General features: G+C 38.6%; 1 protein-coding gene and 1 non-coding gene across 2 annotated transcripts in view; both read left to right on the top strand.

Moving 5' to 3' along the window:
• The window catches only part of NPEPPS (aminopeptidase puromycin sensitive), a 116193-nt gene that overhangs the window by 59109 nt on the left and 37232 nt on the right, over positions 1–19852 (top strand). Inside the window, exons 3-4 of the mRNA XM_069543257.1 lie at positions 4269–4346; positions 16656–16777. Coding sequence (XP_069399358.1) covers positions 4269–4346; positions 16656–16777 — 200 coding nt within the window. The remainder of the gene's footprint in view (positions 1–4268; positions 4347–16655; positions 16778–19852) is intronic.
• LOC138415514 (U6 spliceosomal RNA) lies at positions 15532–15634 on the top strand. The gene has a single exon (XR_011247272.1). It is a non-coding gene; the product is annotated as a U6 spliceosomal RNA (small nuclear RNA).

Below are 19852 nucleotides of genomic sequence, written 5' to 3'. Positions count from 1 at the left end.
GTAAAACCTTGAAAATTCTGGGATTAAGAATGTTGAACTTGCTTGTTGAGTGTATAGTGTTAGAGACAGACAGACATGGAGGGGGAGGCAGGCAGGATGCTTTCTTATTTTTGGCTTGCGCCACTGAATGGTGGTGGTGATGTACAAAACTACAGTTGACTGAGGTTATTTCAGACTCGACTTCTGCAAAGTAGTATGTTGTCCACACGAAGCAATTAGAAGAGTATCCCATAATCCAGGAGACTTTTAAAGAATTCAGATATATGGCTACTTTCTTTTTACTGAGAGAGAATTTTGGAGGAAACTTGCTCTTTGTTTTATACACAGGTGTAGTTGATATGTGTACATTTGGAAGGATATGCAGTAGGATATAATCTAGCGGTACAGTATTTGATTGTTTCAATTTAAAAACTGCTATTCTTTTGCTTTTCTGTCTTCATTTCTTACCAGTTTGAAGCTTTTCTTGTGCATTTATAAAAACAAGTTAGTTTTAGTAAACTTTTATAGAGATAGTTTTTGATCAGAGTACCTTGCTACTGCTGCTGCTGCTGCTAAGTTGCTTCAGTCGTGTCCGACTCTGTGCGACCCCATAGACGGCAGCCGACCAGGCTTCGCTGTTCCTGGGATTCTCCAGGCAAGAACACTGGAGTGGGTTGCCATTTCCCTGTCAATCCATGAAAGTGAAAAGTGAAAGTGAAGTCGCTCAGTCGTGTCCGATTCTTCGCGACCCCATGGACTGCAGCCTACCAGGCTCCTACGTCCTTGGGATTTGCCAGGCAAGAGTACTGGAGTGGGTTGCCGTTGCCTTCTCTGCAGAATACCTTAGAGGTACCATAATGCTACTTTTTATCTGAGTTAGAAAAGTGCATTCTTAATCCTTGAAGTGCCTTGTAGCTTCCCTGGAGGCTGAGGAATATTCTATTCTTGGGGATCAAGTTAGAGCAAATCTAAGATTTTTGCCAGCAGAAGTCATTGTTTCAGTAGAGATTTATTTTATCAGTATTGTATATATACCAAATGTTGAGTTTCTGTTCAAATTTAGGCGCTATCTTATGATAATTGAAAGAATTTTGGCAATAGGAATAGCAAAGGAACTGAGTTCTAGTCCAGCAGTGTGACCTTGAGTGAATGATTTACTTTAGATACATCATTTTCTTCATCTGTAAAATGAGGAATAATTGATTATAAAGTTCTTTCAAAAACAAATTATAAATTCTTATTGGTTTTATAAAGATTTTGGCTTTATAAAACTTGTTTGAACCATCATATTAGAAACATTGGGAATTTAATCTTTAGTAACTTATGAGAAGAGAGTGAATTGTGGGCATCTTGCCTGACTCATAGAATGTTATTAAATCTGAATCACTGTTACCCGTATCAAACTTAAGCCTGTGACTGGTAAGGCTGCCTCTCTTTTAATAATAACTTTTTGAGATATAATTCACACACTATAGAATTCAATTCAGTGGTTTTTAAGCTACCGTCAGAATCAATTTTAGAACATTTTCATCACCCCAAAAAGAAAAAACCCATGAGCTGTCACTTTCCATTTCTGCATGACCTTCCAGCCCTAGGCAGCCACTAGTTTACTGTCTGTATGGATTTACCTATTCTGAACATTTCATATAGACATGTGGCCTTTTGTGTTTGGTTTCTTTCACTTAACATGTTTTCAAGGCTTGTCCATATTGTAGCATATATTCACACTTTATCTTTTTATTGTCACATAATATTCCATTGTATATCCCATAGTATCTGTTCATCAGTTGATAGACATTTGAGTTGTTTCTGTTTTTTGACTACTAAGAACCTTTGCGTATAAATTTTTATGTGGACATATGTATTCATTTCTCTTGGGTATATACCTAAGAGTGGAATTTCTGGGTTATACAGTTAATTCTGTGTTTAATCATTTGAGGAACTGCCAGGCTGTTTCCCAGAACATTTGGAAACATTTTTACATTCCTATCAGCAATGTGTGAGGGTTCCAGATTCTCTACATCCTCCCTAAACTTACTATTGTCTTTTTGGTTATAGTTGTCCTAGTGGGTATAAAGTGGTATCATATTGTGGTTTTGATTTGCATTTCCCTGATGATTAAAGATACTGAACATCTTTTCAAGTGCTTATTAAGGCTACCTCTCTGGGCGGTTTTTCTTTCGGAGTGAGGATGTGGGTGGGAATTGATCTGCTATGCTCTTTTCCTGAAGTGTCAACTAAGCATTCTGAAGTATCATTTAAATAAGCAGGCTCTTCTTACTACTGGTTCAGTTCAGTTCAGTCACTCAGTTGTGTCCGACTCTTTGCGACCCCGTGAATCGCAGCACGCCAGGCCTCCCTGTCCATCACCAACTCCCGGAGTTCACTCAGACTCAACGTCCATCGAGTCAGTGATGCCATCCAGCCATCTCATCCTCTGTCGTCCCCTTCTCCTCCTGCCCCGAATCCCTCCCAGCATCAGAGTCTTTTCCAATGAGTCAACTCTTCACATGAGGTGGCCAGAGTGCTGGAGTTTCAGCTTTAGCATCATTCCTTCCAAAGAACACCCAGGGCTGATCTCCTTTAGAATGGACTGGTTGGATCTTCTTGCAGTCCAAGGGACTCTCAAGAGTCTTCTCCAACATCACAGTTCAGAAGCATCAATTCTTTGGCGCTCAGCTTTCTTCACAGTCCAACTCTCACATCCATACATGACCACTGGAAAAACCATAGCCTTGACTAGATGGACCTTTGTGGGCAAAGTAATGTCTCTGCTTTTCAATATGCTATCCAGGTTGGTTATAACTTTCCTTCCAAGGAGTAACCGTCTTTTAATTTCATGGCTGCAGTCACCATCTGCAGTGATTTTAGAGCCCCAAAAATAAAGTCTGACACTGTTTTCACTGTTTCCCCATCTATTTCCCATGAAGTGATGGGACCAGATGCCATCATCTTCGTTTTCTGAATGTTGAGCTTTAAGCCAACTTTTTCACTCTCCTCTTTCACTTTCATCAAGAGGCTTTTGAGTTCCTCTTCACTTTCTGCCATAAGGGTGGTGTCATCTGCATATCTGAGGTGATTGATACTTCTCCTGGCAATCTTGATTCCAGCTTGTGTTTCTTCCAACCCAACGTTTCTCATGATGTGCTCTCCGTAGAAGTTAAATAAGCAGGGTGACAATACACAGCCTTGACATACTCCTTTTCCTATTTGGAACCAGTCTGTTGTTCCATGTCCAGTTCTAACTGTTGCTTTCTGACCTGCATATAGGTCTCTTAAGAGGCTGATCAGGTGATCTGATATTCCCATCTCTTTCAGAATTTTCCAGTTTATTGTGATCCACACAGTCAAAGGCTTTGGCATAGTCAATAAAGCAGAAATAGATGTTTTTCTACTGGTAGGGAGTAAATCAAAACCTTAATTTAATCTGCACACCTGTTTTTACCTTCCTTATTTGTATAAAACGTAACAAAGAATTTCAGTGGAAATAGGACTTCTATCTTGTTGGAACTGTTACCTTTGTTTGAGTGGGAGAACAGAACTTTCACTGATAAATCTGTGTTTTCGTTTTATTTTTTGGATCACTTTTGACTGTTGGGTCTTGGCTTTTCTCCCGTCGTGGGGAGCGGGGGCTGCTCCGGTGGCAGTGCGAGGGCTTCTCAGTGCAGGGGCTCGTCCCGTTGCAGATCCTGTGCTCTAGGTGCACAGGCTTCAGTAGTTGCGGAGTGTGGTCTTAGGAGTTGCAGTTTCTGGGCTCTAGAGCACAGGCTCATTAGTTGTATTGCATGGGCGTGCACGGGCTTAAATTAGTTGCATGTGGGATTCTCCCAGATCGAGGATCTAACCCGTGTCTCCTGCATTGGCAGGCGGGTTCTTTATCAGTGACATATCTTAACACTGAAATCTTGGCAACCTGTTCTGTATTTCAAATGTTCAGGAGTAAGACTGCAACGAATAAAGCAGTATAATTATTACACAAAGAAGGATGAAGTATGTCTGGGAATCCGGTAGAAAACCTTTTCACATTTATAGTAGCCCTATTTCCTTATATCATGAAAGTTTTGTGAATTAATGTAGGATGTGTAATTATTTTTAAGGAGCATATTTAAGTTAGGTTACATAGTCTAAAATAGGTTAGTTTGAAATGACACTCTTGTTAATAGGAACTTAATTTATTAAATTCAGAATATTTAATTTTATTTGAGATTTTGCTCTTGAAAATGTTAATTGCTACAGGCTGGATTTGGTCCAGTCAGATTTGTGAAGTAATTTTTTTTTTTCCATTCCAGAAATACATGCTACAGGATTTAACTATCAAAATGAAGATGAAAAAGTCACCTTGTCTTTTCCTAGTACTCTCCAACCAGGTAGGAGACATGGCTTTTATAAAATCCCATAATGAATAGTGACATCTTACTTCTTCCCCCAAAATTTATTGCATGTCTTCTTTTTTTTTTTTTTTTTAAAAAAAAAAGCTCTTTGTTTAGGGAGATTAAGATCTTGGGCAAACTCTGGGAGATGGTGAGGGGCAGGGAGGCCTGGCATGCTGCAGTCCATGGGGTCTCAAAGAGTCAGACTCTACTTGACAACTGAACAACAGTAACAGAGCATGAAGATAGAGCTTAAAACAGTCAGGTTCATTTCAATGTTTAGCCACCAGGAAAGAGTAAGAAATGACAGTCATTCTATTCTAGAACATATTTCATTGTTTTCACTTTTTCAGTTTCAGTTTTTTAAAATTACATCTACCTAGTTCTTCTACTAATTGAATCCAAATATCTGAGGCAAATGTTCCACAGATGATTTTGAGGTACAGTCGGAGATTAGAGAGATGCCATGCTAAGTGAGAGCATGGAAGGAAAGATTCATTGATACATTACTGCATGTGCCGTTTAAAAGCACAAAGAAACTAGACGTTCTGAGCTTAATATAGTGGAAGAAATGATATACAAATCAGTTGGTAAAGTACTGAGACTTTGATAAATGAGCATATGAAAAGCCACAGATAACATGAAAGAAAATACAAATGAATAATAACAGTGTGTTAAGATGTTTGCCCTCCTTGTAATGAGAAATATTGAAATAACTGCTACTGATAATACCAGTTTTTGTCTGTCATGTAATCAGAAGTAAAAAAATGAATCTCTATGTGACTGCCTTAATGTTACTAGTAAGAATATAAATCCATGTAATTTATTTGGAAAGCAGCCTGGCAGTATGTGTTAAGAGCCTAAAGATATTCATGTCTTTTGACCTGGCAGTTCTGGTATTTAGGAATATAGTATCCTAAAGAAGAGTCATAAATACAAGAAATACCTTATGCCTAGAAATGTCTCTTCAGACATTACTAAGATAGTAAAAAATTAGATATAATACATTTGTCCAACACTAAGGGAATAATTAAGCTAATTATGACATATATGTATGATGAATACATCCAGCAATTAAAAGTGAGGTTTATGAATTCTTAACACTGTAAAGTACTTATTATAATGTAAAATTGAAAAGCAGAATACAGAATGACACATACAAGGTGATGAATCATATCTCTAAAATGGTATGAATAATATTATATGTCTGGTTGTTGACATAATTGATGATTTTTATTCTTATTCATACCCTTCTCTGTTTTCCATAATTTTTATATTGAGAATATATTCCCTCATTATGAAATGTTTATAGAAAGATTTTATTTTTTTTTTATTTTTTTATTTTTTTCCAGAAACTGATCCGATTTCTTTATTTTTTAGGTTTCTTTATATACCTTTTGTTATACATAAGGATGAATACAGAGTCATGTGGGGGTCAGCAGACCTGACCCTTGTCACAATAAGGTGCTTCTAGAAAGATTTTAAATTGGAGAAGTTTTATCTTGGTACTCTTTAAGACCTTTCATTTTGTCTTTTTCTCACTAGGATTATTTTTGTGTGAAATTATTATAAAAACAAATGTTTGCCATGAACCTGTATTAAAAAATACTGAAGATAATAACCTGAAAACTGAGAATTTCTCTCTCCGACCCCTTCTACTTTTATTGTCTAGTGAATCCTTCCAGAAATATTCTATGTATACATAAGTGTGTATATATTTTAACCCACAAATGGAATCACAAATATCACTGGCTTACAACATATTTCTTGTTTACACATGGCCCTGAGGACTGCTGATCATCTGCAGACATATTGCCAACTTCCCTGAACTCCACTAAGCTCATATGACTATTGATGCCAGGCTCTGTAGTTGAGTAGCCGCTATGTGCAACATGCCGTTCTCTCATATGGCAGAGGGCAGAAGCTCGGAGCTGGAGACAGCAACAAATCACAAACATTTAAAGCTTCTACGTGGATGGTGATGTTCATTCACATTTCATTATGCAAAGCAAATAGCATGGCCAAGCCCAAAGTCACTGGGGCAACAATTACCAGATATTGGATAAACTTCTAAATGAAACTATAAAGCAAAAAGGAAAGCAATAAGTATAATAGAAATGTAGAAACCCAAACAGATTAATATCCTAAGGAGTATTACTAGTATTACATTCATTAAATAAAAAGAGGATGGAATAGAGTAAGCACACTTTTGGAAATTATAATATATTAGGAGTAAAAAAAAAAAGAAGTTTTGAAAGGTGAAATAGAGGCATCTTCCAAATAGGAAGATTGGAGGACTGATCTAGCAGGACCAGACATCCAGCTAGTGAAAGAGAGGATATAGAAAATGGGAAGGGGAAATTATGAAAAATATACAACATGAAAATTTATTTGAACTGATGAGACAGAAGCCTTAAGTTTGAAAAAATACACTCTCAAAAGGAAACTCAATAAATGTAAGAAGTCCCACACCAAAGCAAATTTTAGAATTTTCAGGGGGTAAAGTGAGGCTCTCAAAGAGTTTCTACCCGAGGCGAGGGAGTTAGGAGGAAGTTACCTTCAAGGTTCAGAAATCAAAAGAGCAGTAGATTTACAATGGAAACCAGACTCTAATAAAGCCATTCCTTGAAAATTATAAGTGAATCTGACTCTCAATTTAGAATTCTGTGCTTAGCCACACAGTGAGGTTAAAGAAAATATTTTCAGATCTTTGAAGTTGTAGAAAATTTTAATTCTTTGTGAAAGATATAGTAGTAGAGATGTAGTTTAGCTCAAACTTCACTTTTTATAGTAAGAAGAAAATTGAAAAGTTAAAAAAAAGCTAAATAAACAAGGTATTTAGAAATCACAGGGTTGTTACTGAGGCAGGTGTAGGGAGTAAGTAGCATTGGGCATGCCTGGAGCTTATATAGGTGGGCCTGTAGAAAACTGTATTGTGTGTTAGCCGCTCAGTCGTGTCTGACTCTTTGCGACCCCATGGACTATAGCTTCCCAGGTTCCTCTGTCCATGGGATTTTCCAGGCAAGAATACTGGAGTGGGTTGTCATTTCCTTCTCCAGGGAATCTTCCCAACACAGGGACTGAACCTGGGTCTCCTGCATTGCAGGCAGATATATGAGGTTTAAAACTGTGAACTATCATTTTGATAGAAATGATAGGAAATTTTTTAAAAATTTAAAATCTGTATCATTACAAACTATATTCTGTGTTCATACATGAAAAGATTAAAGTCAGTAGCAAAAGACAAAAAATGCCTTTTCATATATTAGAAAAATGATATTTCTGAAAATTAATGAAGGAATGATGCTAAAGCTGAAACTCCAGTACTTTGGCCACCTCATGTGAAGAGTTGACTCATTGGAAAAGACTCTGATGCTGGGAGGGATTGGGGGCAGGAGGAGAAGGGGACGACCGAGGATGAGATGGCTGGAAGGCATCACTGACTCGATGGATGTGAGTCTGAGTGAACTCCGGGAGTTGGTGATGGACAGGGAGGCCTGGTGTGCTGCGATTTATGGGGTCGCAAAGAGTCGGACACGACTGAGTGACTGAACTGAATAAAATTGCTACATACAGAACATGTAGGATGCAGCTAAAGCATTATTTTCAAAGAGGATATTTAGCTCAGAAGAAAGGCTAAAAATTAATTAAGAGGGCATCAAGATCAATGTTAGACAAAACAGGTAACTTGAAGAAAGTAGACGAGAAAGATTTAAGGGCAGAAATTAATGAAATAAAAATGAGGAAGAGAGGAGCAAAAATATTTAAAGGTGGCTTAAAATAGCCTAAGAAGATGCATAAATCTAGTTAGCATGTATAGAAAAAAGTAGCATAGATTCAATTGTTTAGCATTAGGAAATTTGACATAATTTTTTAAATCAAAAATATTAGTGTGTTTATCAAAAGAAGCCAGAATATATTTGCTGGAACTCATCAGGTAAGAAAGGACATAAACTCCCAGAAGATATGTGTGTATGTGTGTGATGTATACCTGTATATGAATGTATGTGTGTACTATATATTCACACATGTATCTACTGAGTGCTTAATCTGTGCCAGGTACTGTTTTATGTGCATCATAAACATTTGTTAATCTGTTTTGAAATAGATTCTATGATCTCCGCTTTAAAGATAAAGTATTGCGCCAAATGATGTATTTAACTTACATAACTTGCCCAAGGTCAACAGCTAATATAGTGGCAGTCAGAGAACACAAGCAGTTTAATTCAAAACTTTGTACTACTAACCACCACATTATGCTCCTTTTATTTTTTAAATTAAATGTTCAAAAAATGTAACACATGCACATGGCTTGAAATTCAAGTGATACGTAGTGATAATTTGTTGGTTGTTCTATTCCTGTCTCTCTCAGCCCCACTTCTCCTAAGTGGAGAATACAGTTTCCTATGTATTCTTTCAAAACTGCTCCATGCTTTTATAAGCATTTATGTTTATACCATTTAAGAACACAGAAGTTAGCATGTCATATGTATTCTCTACCTTTCTTTTCTCCTTCTTTATATATAAGAGGTCATTTATTATCAATATATAAGAGCTACATCATTCTTGATAAGGACTTTTTACAGTAGACATGGTAAATTGTTAAGTCATTTCTAATAAAAGCAGGAACAAGTCATTGAAGGTTATGACCATTAGTATACACTATACTTTTTTCCCAGGTGACGCTAGTGGTAAAGAACCCACCTGACAGTGCAGCAGACTTAAGAGACTCAGGTTCGATCCCTAGGTCGGGAAGATCCCCTGGAGAAGGGAATGGCAACCCACTCCAGTATTCTTGCCTGGAAAATCCCATGGACAGAGGAGCCTGGTGGGCTGTGGTCCATAGGGACTCTAAATAAGAGTCGGACACAACTGAAGCGACTTAGCACGCATATACGTAGTATATTTGACAAAGTTTTGGAGATTTTTACCTAATGTAATATACTTAAGTACCTAATATGAATATTAGAATTAAAAATTATCATTTACAGATGTGATTGTATTAAATTATTGAATATATATAAATATGTTTGAAAATCACTGGCTTTCACATTTTCGTCAGATATCTGGGTCAGAGTTACCTAGTCATTCTTTGCTTTAAGAATAAAATCCTGATTTTGTTTTTTAAATTTCAGTTAAGTGGTGTCTCTTGTGGTAACACATACTGAGCGTGTATCAGGAAGACATTAGTAACCTTTGTGTTTAGCTGATTCAAACTTAACAGTCATGCCAAATACTATATAACAAAATAAAACATCTTTGTTTCTGAAACTGGCACCATTTTAGAATATTGGTTAACTTCCCATGATCATCTAAGGCCTAACAACCTTAGAATCAGTGGTTAAGGATCCTGTAGAGTGACAATCATTTGCAAAATGCTAGAAAATATTAACATTTTGAGGAGTGGAAAACAGGATCATAAGAAATGGTGACAAAAAGTCAGAGACTTATTCTCTTTATATAAAGTAATCTGTCTTAAATTTCATAGCTAGACTCATTAACTTTTTTATAATATAATTTTTAGTAATTTTGTTACTTCAGGTTTTGCAACAATTATTATACTCTCCTAAGCTTTAAAAACCAAAGTTTTTTGGAGGAAGTCCTGATTTTTCAGTTGTTTAATTAATAAATGAGCTTATATGTTTTAAAAGGCTTATCATCCCAAGAATAAATATTGTATACCTTGGATATTCAAATAAGGCATCTAATTTGAGGAAGCAAAGTCAGTTATATGTGAAAATAGGTATAAAATCAGACTTTCTGGCAATTGATTCTTTAGTGTGGTATAAAATTGACAGATGAAATTTATCATGAAGTCCTTATTCCTCCTGTTTTTGCCCTCAAATTCTGTATCAATAGCAAATATTCTATAATTAGTACTGTATAATGTGACACCAATTAAATTTAGTAATATATTAAAAAAACAAACGTGTTTTGTTTGAATTTCAGGTAATAACCCTTCCCAATAATTTGTATTTTGTAGTCTGCCACTTTTCAGAAATGGTCATTGTCAATATCTTGTTATAGTATTATGACCTTGGAGATTTAAAACCAAGTAAAAATGTGAGCAGACTTTCTTATTTAGTTAAGAATTTTAAATCCACTTTTATTCCAAGTAGGAAAAGTCAAAAGTAAATTTACCATGGAATATGAAGACATCTTGGAGAAGGCAATGGCAACCCACTCCAGTACTCTTGCCTGGAAAATCCCATGGATGGAGGAGCCTGGTGGGCTGCAGTCCATGGGGTCGCTAAGAGTCAGACACGACTGAGCGACTTCACTTTCACTTTTCACTTTCATGCATTGGAGAAGGAAATGGCAACCCACTCCAGTGTTCTTGCCTGGAGAATCCCAGGGACGGAGGAGCTGGTGGGCTGCCATCTATGGGGTCACACAGAGTCGGACACTACTGAAGCGACTTAGCAGCAGCAGCAGCATGAAGACATCTTACCAGTTGACTTATTGAAAAACAGACTGGCCAATTCCATTTATGGAATTGTAACATAAAATTGAGTTAGACACTTGTCTAACTCAATGAAACTAAGCCATGCCCGCAGGGCAACCCAAGACAGGCGGGTCATGGTGGACAGGTCTGACAGAATGTGGTCCACTGGAGAAGGGAATGGCAAACCACTTCAATATTCTTGCCTTGAGAACCCCATGAACAGTATGAAAAGGCAAAACGATAGGATACTGAAAGAGGAACTCCCAGGTCAGTAAGTGCCTAGCACACTACTAGAGATCAGTGGAGAAATAACTCCAGAAAGAATGAAGGGATGGAGCCAAAGCAAAAACAATACCCAGCTGTGGATGTGACTGGTGATAGAAGCAAGGTCTGATGCTGTAAATAGCAATATTGCATAGGAACCTGGAATGTCAGGTCCATGAATCAAGGCAAATTGGAAGTGGTCAAACAAGAGATGGCAAGAGTGAACGTCGACATTCTAGGAATCAGTGAACTAAAATGGACTGGAATGGGTGAATTTAACTCAGATGACCATTATATCTACTACTGCGGGCAGGACTCCCTCAGAAGAAATGAAGTAGCCATCATGGTCAACAAAAGAGTCTGAAATGCAGTATTTGGATGCAATCTCAAAAACGATAGAATAATCTCTGTTCATGTCCAAGGCAAACCATTCAATATCACAGTAATCCAAGTCTGTGCCCCAACCAGTAACACTGAAGAAGCTGAAGTTGAATGGTTCTATGAAGAACTACAAGACCTTTTAGAACTAACACCCCAAAAAAATGTCCTTTTCATTATAGGGGACTGGAATGCCAAAGTAGGAAGTCAAGACACACCTGGAGTAACAGGCAAATTGGGCCTTGGAATGCGGAATGAAGCAGGGCATAGACTAATAGAGTTTTGCCAAGAAAATGCACTGGTCATAGCAGACACCCTCTTCCAACAACACAAGAGAAGACTATACATGGACATAACCAGATGGTCAACACCGAAATCAGATTGATTATATTCTTTGCAGCCAAAGATGGAGAGACTCTATACAGTCAACAAAAACAAGACCAGGAGCTGACTGTGGCTCAGATCATGAACTCCTATTACCAAATTCAGACTTAAATTGAAAAAAGTAGGGAAAACCGCTAGACCGTTCGGGTATGACCTGAATCAAATCCCTTATGATTGTACAGTGGAAGTGAGAAATAGATTTAAGGGCCTAGATCTGATAAATAGAGTGCCTGATAAACTATGGAATGAGGTTCGTGACATTGTACAGGAGACAGGGATCAAGACCATCCCCATGGAAAAGAAATGCAAAAAAGCAAAATGGCTGTCTGGGGAGGCTTTACAAATAGCTGTGAAAAGAAGAGAGGCAAAAAACAGAGGAGAAAAGGAAAGATATAAGCATCTGAATGCCGAGTTCCAGAGAATAGCAAGAAGAGATAAGAAAGCCTTCTTCAGTGATCAGTGCAAAGAAATAGAGGAACATTTCATGCAAAGATGGGCTCGATAAAGGACAGAAATGGTCTGGACCTAACAGAAACAGAAGATATTAAGAAGAGGTGGCAAGAATACACGGAAGAACTGTACAAAAAAGATCTTCACGACCCAGATAATCACGATGGTGTGATCACTCATCTAGAGCCAGACATCTTGGAATGTGAAGTCAAGTGGGCCTTAGGAAGCATCACTATGAACAAAGCTAGTGGAGGTGATGGAATTCCAGTTGAGCTATTTCAAATCCTGAAAGACGATGCTGTGAAAGTGGTGCACTCAACATGCCAGCAAATTTGGAAAACTCAGCAGTGGCCACAGGACTGGAAAAGGTCAGTTTTCATTCCAATCCCAAAGAAAGGCAATGCCAAAGAATGCTCAAACTACCGCACAATTGCACTCATCTCACACACTAGTAAAGTAATGCTCAAAATTCTCCAAGCCGGGCTTCAGCAATACATGAACCGTGAACTTCCAGATGTTCAAGTTGGTTTTAGAAAAGGCAGAGGAACCAGAGATGAAATTGCCAACATTCGCTGGATCATGGAAAAAGCAAGAGAGTTCCAGAAAAACGTCTATTTCTGCTTTATTGACTATGCCAAAGCCTTTGACTGTGTGGATCACAATAAACTGGAAAATTCTAAAAGAGATGGGAATACCAGACCATCTGACCTGCCTCTTGAGAAATCTGTATGCACGTCAGGAAGCGACAGTTAGAACTGGACATGGAACAACAGACTGGTTTCATATAGGAAAAGGAGTATATTAAGGCTGTATATTGTCACCCTGCTTATTTAACTTCTATGCAGAGTCCATCGTGAGAAACGCTGGGCTGGAAGAAGCACAAGCTGGAATCAAGATTGCTGGGAGAAATATCAATCACCTCAGATATGCAGATGACACCACCCTTATGGCAGAAGGTGAAGAGGAGCTAAAAAGCCTCTTGATGAAAGTGAAAGAGGAGAGCGAAAAAGTTGGCTTTAAAGCTCAACATTCAGAAAACGAAGATCACGGCATCCGGTCCCATCACTTCATGGGAAGTAGATGGGGAAACAGTGGAAATAGTGTCAGACTTTATTTTTTGGGGCTCCAAAATCACTGCAGATGGTGACTGCAGCCATGAAATTAAAAGACGCTTACTCCTTGGAAGGAAAGTTATGACCAACCTAGATAGCATATTCAAAAGCAGAGACATTACTTTGCCGACTAAGGTCCGTCTAGTCAAGGCTATGGTTTTTCCTATGGTCATGTATGGATGTGAGAGTTGGACTGTGAAGAATGCTGAGCACCGAAGAGTTGATGCTTTTGAACTGTGGTGTTGGAGAAGACTCTTGAGAGTCCCTTGGACTGCAAGGAGATCCAACCAGTCCGTTATGAAGGAGATCAGTCCCGGGATTTCTTTGGAGGGAATGATGCTAAAGCTGAAACTCCAGTACTTTGGCCACCTCATGCGAAGAGTTGACTCATTGGAAAAGACTCTGATGCTGGGAGGGATTGGGGGCAGGAGGAGAAGGGGACGACAGAGGATGAGATGGCTGGATGCCATCACTGACTTGATGGACGTGAGTCTGGTGGACGGGAGTTGGTGATGGACAGGGAGGCCTTGCGTGCTGCGATTCATGGGGTCGCAAAGAGTCGGACACGACTGAGCAACTGAACGAACATAAAATTTCATCTAACAGTTCTATGTTTAAAGAGGTTTTCCTAGTCTAATAGATATTCTTTACTAACTTTATTGGGGCTTCCCAGGGGTGGCTCAGCAGCAAAGAATTCACCAGCCAAGCAGGATACGTGGGTTTGATCCCTTGGTTGGGAAGATCCAAGGAGAAGGAAATGGCAACCGATTCCAGTATCCTTGCCTGGGAAATCCCTTGGACAAAGGAGCCTGGGTTGCAGAGTTGGACATGACTTAGCGACTAAACAACAACAACAAAAACTTGATTACTGTGAACACATATGCCCCTTTTTTTAAAAATCAATGAATTCCTAATGAAAATAGAGAAATGTTATTTATAGCTAAATTCTTTAGTATCAGTCAGAATTGTTTCAGATTCTTGTACTGTTTTTATATTTACTGTCCCAGTAATCTATCATTCTCTTAAAAAAATAAGTATTTATTGATCCCTTCAGCCCGAATGTCCAATTTAAAAAAAAAATACTATCACAAATGTCTGTTCAGTGGACCTTCAGCTGAGTTGTTTGGTTTTATTTTCCTAGCATGATTCAGAATGTGGTACTTTGTTTAGTTGTGACTTTGCTGCAAACGTCTGAAATTTTTACTTGAAATTACTTTCAAAACCAGTTTGAGGCATATAAGGAAATTAGCTTAATTACTTCATAGGCACAATTAGTGTTTGTCTAGAAATAGATTGCAATTTTTTATTCACATAATCTGCAGACTTCAACTTTTTATGACTTGGACCTTTCCAAAAAGCAAATTCAGTTTTGGAAGGTGAAGATTTGACTTTGTGAACATCCAAAAGGATATGTCAGAAAGTCAAGAACATTTTGAACAATGTCAGTGTCATTGCTCTGCAAGCTTTCCAAAATGTCAGTTTGAAGCATTAGGGTATAAAAGTTTTGATATAAGTGGCTAATTACTTTATGGTCATATTATATCTCTGATTTATTAGATTCCCACGCTATGGATTCTTTTATAAATAGGCACTTTAAAGGGATCAGTTACAAAGTCAACATTTTTGGGTTTTTTTGTGACTGGATTTATAAAATGTAGAATGGAATTATTGTTTTGTCATGCATCTGAATTTAGTAGATGACACTAGATAATAGTGATAAGGTTTTTTCTGTTATGAAAGACAGTATAGTTGATGGTTAAACAACACAGGTTTGAACTGCATGGGTCCACTTATACTCAGATGGTTTTCAGTAGTAAATAGAGTACCTCACAGTCCAAGGTTGGTTGAATTTGGAGATGTGGAGAAACTGCAGATATGGAAGGCCCCTATCCCAGTGGTGCCTCTGGAGGCGTTAGTTGCTTTTATTGTGCTTGCTGAGGCTGTGCATGGGACTTCCCTGGTGGCTCAGATGGTAAAGCGTCTGTCTACAATGCAGGAGACCCGGGTTCAATCCCTGGGTTGGGAAGATCCCCTGGAGAAGGAAATGGCAATCCACTCCAGGACTATTGCCTGGAAAATCCCATGGACAGAGGAGCCTGGTAGGCTACAGTCCATGGGGTCACAAAGAGTCAGACATGACCGAGCAACTTCACTATAGGCTGTGCATATACTAAAATTGGAACAATACAGAGAAGATTAGCATGGCCCTACGCAAGGAAGACATGCAAATTTGTGAATCGTTTCATGTTTTTTTGGGTTACTCAGGTGGTTCAGTGGTAAAGAATCTGCCTGCCAAGGCAGGAGACCCAGGGTTCGATCCCTGGGTTGGGAAGTTCCCCTGGAGAAGGAAATGGCAACCCACTCCAGTATTCTTGACTGGGAAATCCCATGAATGGAGGAGCCTGGTGGGCTACAATCCATGGGATCACAAATAGTCAGACACGACTTAGCAACTAAGCACCTATAAATTATAGGTGGATTAACCCCTGTATTATTCAAGGCTCAGCTGTATATATATTCGTAAAAACTCTCATTTTGTATAAAAAAAAGAATGTCTTTATGTGTATAACTGAGTCACTGTACTGTACAGCAGAGATTGGCACAACATTGTAAATCAACTGTACTTCAATTAAAAAAACCTCCTATTTTATCTAAATTGATTTTGCTCTTATATAACAATAGAATATGTATTCAGGTTGTATTTTTATTTGCATTTAATAATTATTGGTTAAAATTTATTTCTTTAATATTCTTAGATTTCAGGAAAGGATCAATCTATGTGGCATAATTGGCAGAGAGCATGAATTTTGGATTAAACAGACCTAAGTTTTTAATCTTATTCTTGCTACTTACTAATTGTGTGACCTTGGGCAAGTTATTTACCTTTAGGGTTAGTTTCTTCATCTCACAAAATGGAGACAATGTCTGCCCAAGTAAATATTTTTAAAGCACCAGTGCATAATAGCCAGTCATACATCGAATATATTTATTTATTTCCCTGCTTTTTGTGTATTGGTGATTTGAAACTCACTAGTAAAATTAAAGAACTTTCTTAGCAGTCACTCTAAACATGACTTTCAGGTTTCCTTTAGGATTAGTTTGCCATTTATTTTAGTAAATACTGTATTCTGTACATTGCCAAGAGGAGTGTTTGAGAAACGAAGGAATGATTTGAACATTGTCAATAGCTATGAATTAATGCTTAATGACATGCTTCTGATAACTTGTACTTAATATCTCCATGAAAGTATTTTCATTTATCTTCAATCACAGGTACAGGAACCTTAAAGATAGATTTTGTTGGCGAACTGAATGATAAAATGAAAGGTTTCTACAGAAGTAAATACACTACCCCTTCTGGAGAGGTGCGCTATGCTGCTGTCACACAGTTTGAGGTATGGTATTCTTTAAAATACGAGCTTCCCAGGTTAGTGGTAAAGGGTCCGCCTGCCAACGCAGGAGACGCTAAGAGATGCTGGTTCAATCCCTGGGTTGAAAAGATCCCCTGGAGGAGGAAATGGCCACCTGCTGCAATATTCTCGTCTGGAGAACCCCATGGACAGAGGAGCCTGGTGGGCTACGGTCAGTGGGGTTGCAAGGAGTTGGACACGACTGATGCGACTTAGCACGCATGCATTCTTTAAAATATTATGATCTTGGGACTTCTCTCATGGACCTGTGATTGAGAATCTGCCTGCCAGAGGCTTCCCTGGTGACTCAGTAGTAAAGAATCCATCTGCTGGTGGAGAAGACATGGGTTCTATTCCTGATCTGGGAAGATTCCACATGCTGTGGAACAGCTGAGCCCATGCACCACAACTATTGAGCCTGTGCTCTAGAACCCAGGAGCCGCAACTGCTGAGCCTGCCTGCCACAGCTACTGAAGCCTGGGCACCCTAGAGCCTGCACGTCACATCAAAGAGTAGCCACAACTTGAGAAAAGTCCGTGCAGCAACAAAAACAAAGCACAACCAAAAATAAATAATGAAATAAAATTATTTTTTAAAAACAGAAAGAAAGGATCTCCTGCCAATGCAGGGGACATGGGCTTGGTCCCTGGTCCAGGTGCTAAGATTCCGCATGCTGCAGGGTAACAAAGTCTGCGCACCACAGCTGCTGAGCTAGCACCCTGGAGCCCATTAACAGAAGCCATTCTCACGAAGGTCTGTTCTCTTATTCGCCTGATTATTTGAGGCTAGATGCCTGTAACCGTAATTGTATTAATGATTTTGAAATTTTTATTCTGTATTCAGTTATCTTTATTATACAGGGGAGAGAATTAGGGATGTGGGCTGGGGAATGATATTTTTGTAACAGTATCAGTATTAATTTAGTAGGAAAAGCCACAGATACAAAGTATAAAAGTAATCCAGGTGTTGAAGTTTTTTTACCAGTATGTATGCGTATATAGCTATACACAGATATATGTGGATTTTATATACATATGTATATATGTAAATATAATTTTGTTACCTGTGTGTATGTAAGAGTATGATTCCAGTGCTTATCTCTAACCCTTTTGAGCATTTCTTCATCTTGGAATGATTTGTTGGAGTGTGTCTCCAAATGATTTTTAAAGGGAGAGTATGTAGGTGGTATACTTCATAAGTATTGGGATATCAGGAAATCTTTCATTTGCCTTTATATACAACCAGTTTTACTGAACATATAAAAGATTTGTTGGGGGAGGGGGAAGAAAAAAAGAGCAGCCCCTGACATAAGTTGTTCTAGCACTGAAGCTAATACATGTTGTTTTCCTGTTGGATGTAAACAGAGTGCCAACCTCAGCGAGGTTACTACTTTGACACCATGATAAGGTGAGACAAAACAAGGCCCCTTCGTAATTTCCTCCAAGCACAGACAAAAACAAGGTCATTTTGTTCATTACAGAAGACAAACAACTCTCTTTCTTGGTTAAAATGAGTGACTGCTACTTTTTTTTTTTTACCAAATGCAGTCTTAGGCTTGCTCTAGTTTGCCCTCTTTATATTCACAGAAAAGATAATACTCGCTGATAAAATTGCCTCCACTTTCTGACAGCACTCAACTTAGAATTCTCATCACAGAGTAGTTTCTTACCTTTTAACTGAGACACCCTGTAGTTTCTTTGGAGTGAGTTTTCCCTTGACAAGCCCAACTTCTTCAATAAGAGTGATTCAATTGGCTTACAGTTTTTCTCTTTCAGAGGTACATAAATGTTGGTCTAGGGACCACCCTGGTGGTCCAGTGGCTACGACTCTGAGCTCCTGATGTGTGGGGCCTATCGGTTTGATTCTTGGTTAGGGAACTAGATTCGTTGTGCTGCAACTGAAGATCTCGCATGCCGCAACTAAGACCTGGCACCGCCAAATAAATAAGTATTAAAGAAACCCAGAAACGCTGGACTGGAAGAAACACAAGTTGGAATCAAGATTGCCAGGAGAAATATCAATCACCTCAGATATGCAGATGACACCACCCTTACGGCAGAAAGTGAAGAGGAGCTAAAAAGCTTCTTGATGAAAGTGAAAGAGGAGAGCGAAAAAGTTGGCTTAAAGCTCAACATTCAGAAAACGAAGATCATGGCATCCGGTCCCATCACTTCATGGGAAGTAGATGGGGAAACAGTGGAAACAGTGTCAGACTTTATTTTTGGGGGCTCCAAAATCACTGCAGATGGTGACTGTAGCCATGAAATTAAAAGACGTTTATTCCTTGGAAGAAAAGTTATGACCAACCTAGATAGCATATTCAAAAGCAGAGACATTACTTTGCCGACTAAGGTCCGTCTAGTCAAGGCTATGGTTTTTCCAGTGGTCATGTATGGATGTGAGAGTTGGACTGTGAAGAAGGCTGAGCGCCGAAGAATTGATGCTTTTGAACTGTGGTGTTGGAGAAGACTCTTGAGAGTCCCTTGCACTGCTAGGAGATCCAACCAGTCCATTCTGAAGGAGATCAGCCCTGGGTGTTCTTTGGAAGGAATGATGCTAAAGCTGAAACTCCAGTACTTTGGCCACCTCATGCGAAGAGTTGACTCATTGGAAAAGACTCTGATGCTGGGGGGGGATTGGAGGCAGGAGGAGAAGGGGACGACAGAGGATGAGATGGCTGGATGGCATCACTGACTCGATGGACGTGAGTCTGGGTGAACTCCAGGAGATGGTGATGAACAGGGAGGCCTGGCGTGCTGCGATTTATGGGGACGCAAAGAGTTGGACATGACTGAGCGACTGAACTGAACTGAAAGAAACCCAATATAGTTCAGGTTAATATGAAAATTTTTTTAATGTATAAAAACTTTGCTTTATTGTAGCTCCTGACTCCTTCATGCTATTATTGTCATAAAAATTTGATCTTTATATAGTATTAATACATCTAAGCCTGTCAGTCATTTTCTAATTATTACCTTATACAGTTGCCTTTTAAAGACAGAGTTAAAGACAAAACAGAAAAGAATTACAAATAAAAATGTTTATGGGAATTCCCTGGTA

The sequence above is a fragment of the Ovis canadensis genome, chromosome 11 (assembly GCF_042477335.2).
Source record: "Ovis canadensis isolate MfBH-ARS-UI-01 breed Bighorn chromosome 11, ARS-UI_OviCan_v2, whole genome shotgun sequence".
Lineage (NCBI taxonomy): Eukaryota > Metazoa > Chordata > Mammalia > Artiodactyla > Bovidae > Ovis > Ovis canadensis.
This window is presented reverse-complemented; position numbering and strand designations above follow the sequence as displayed.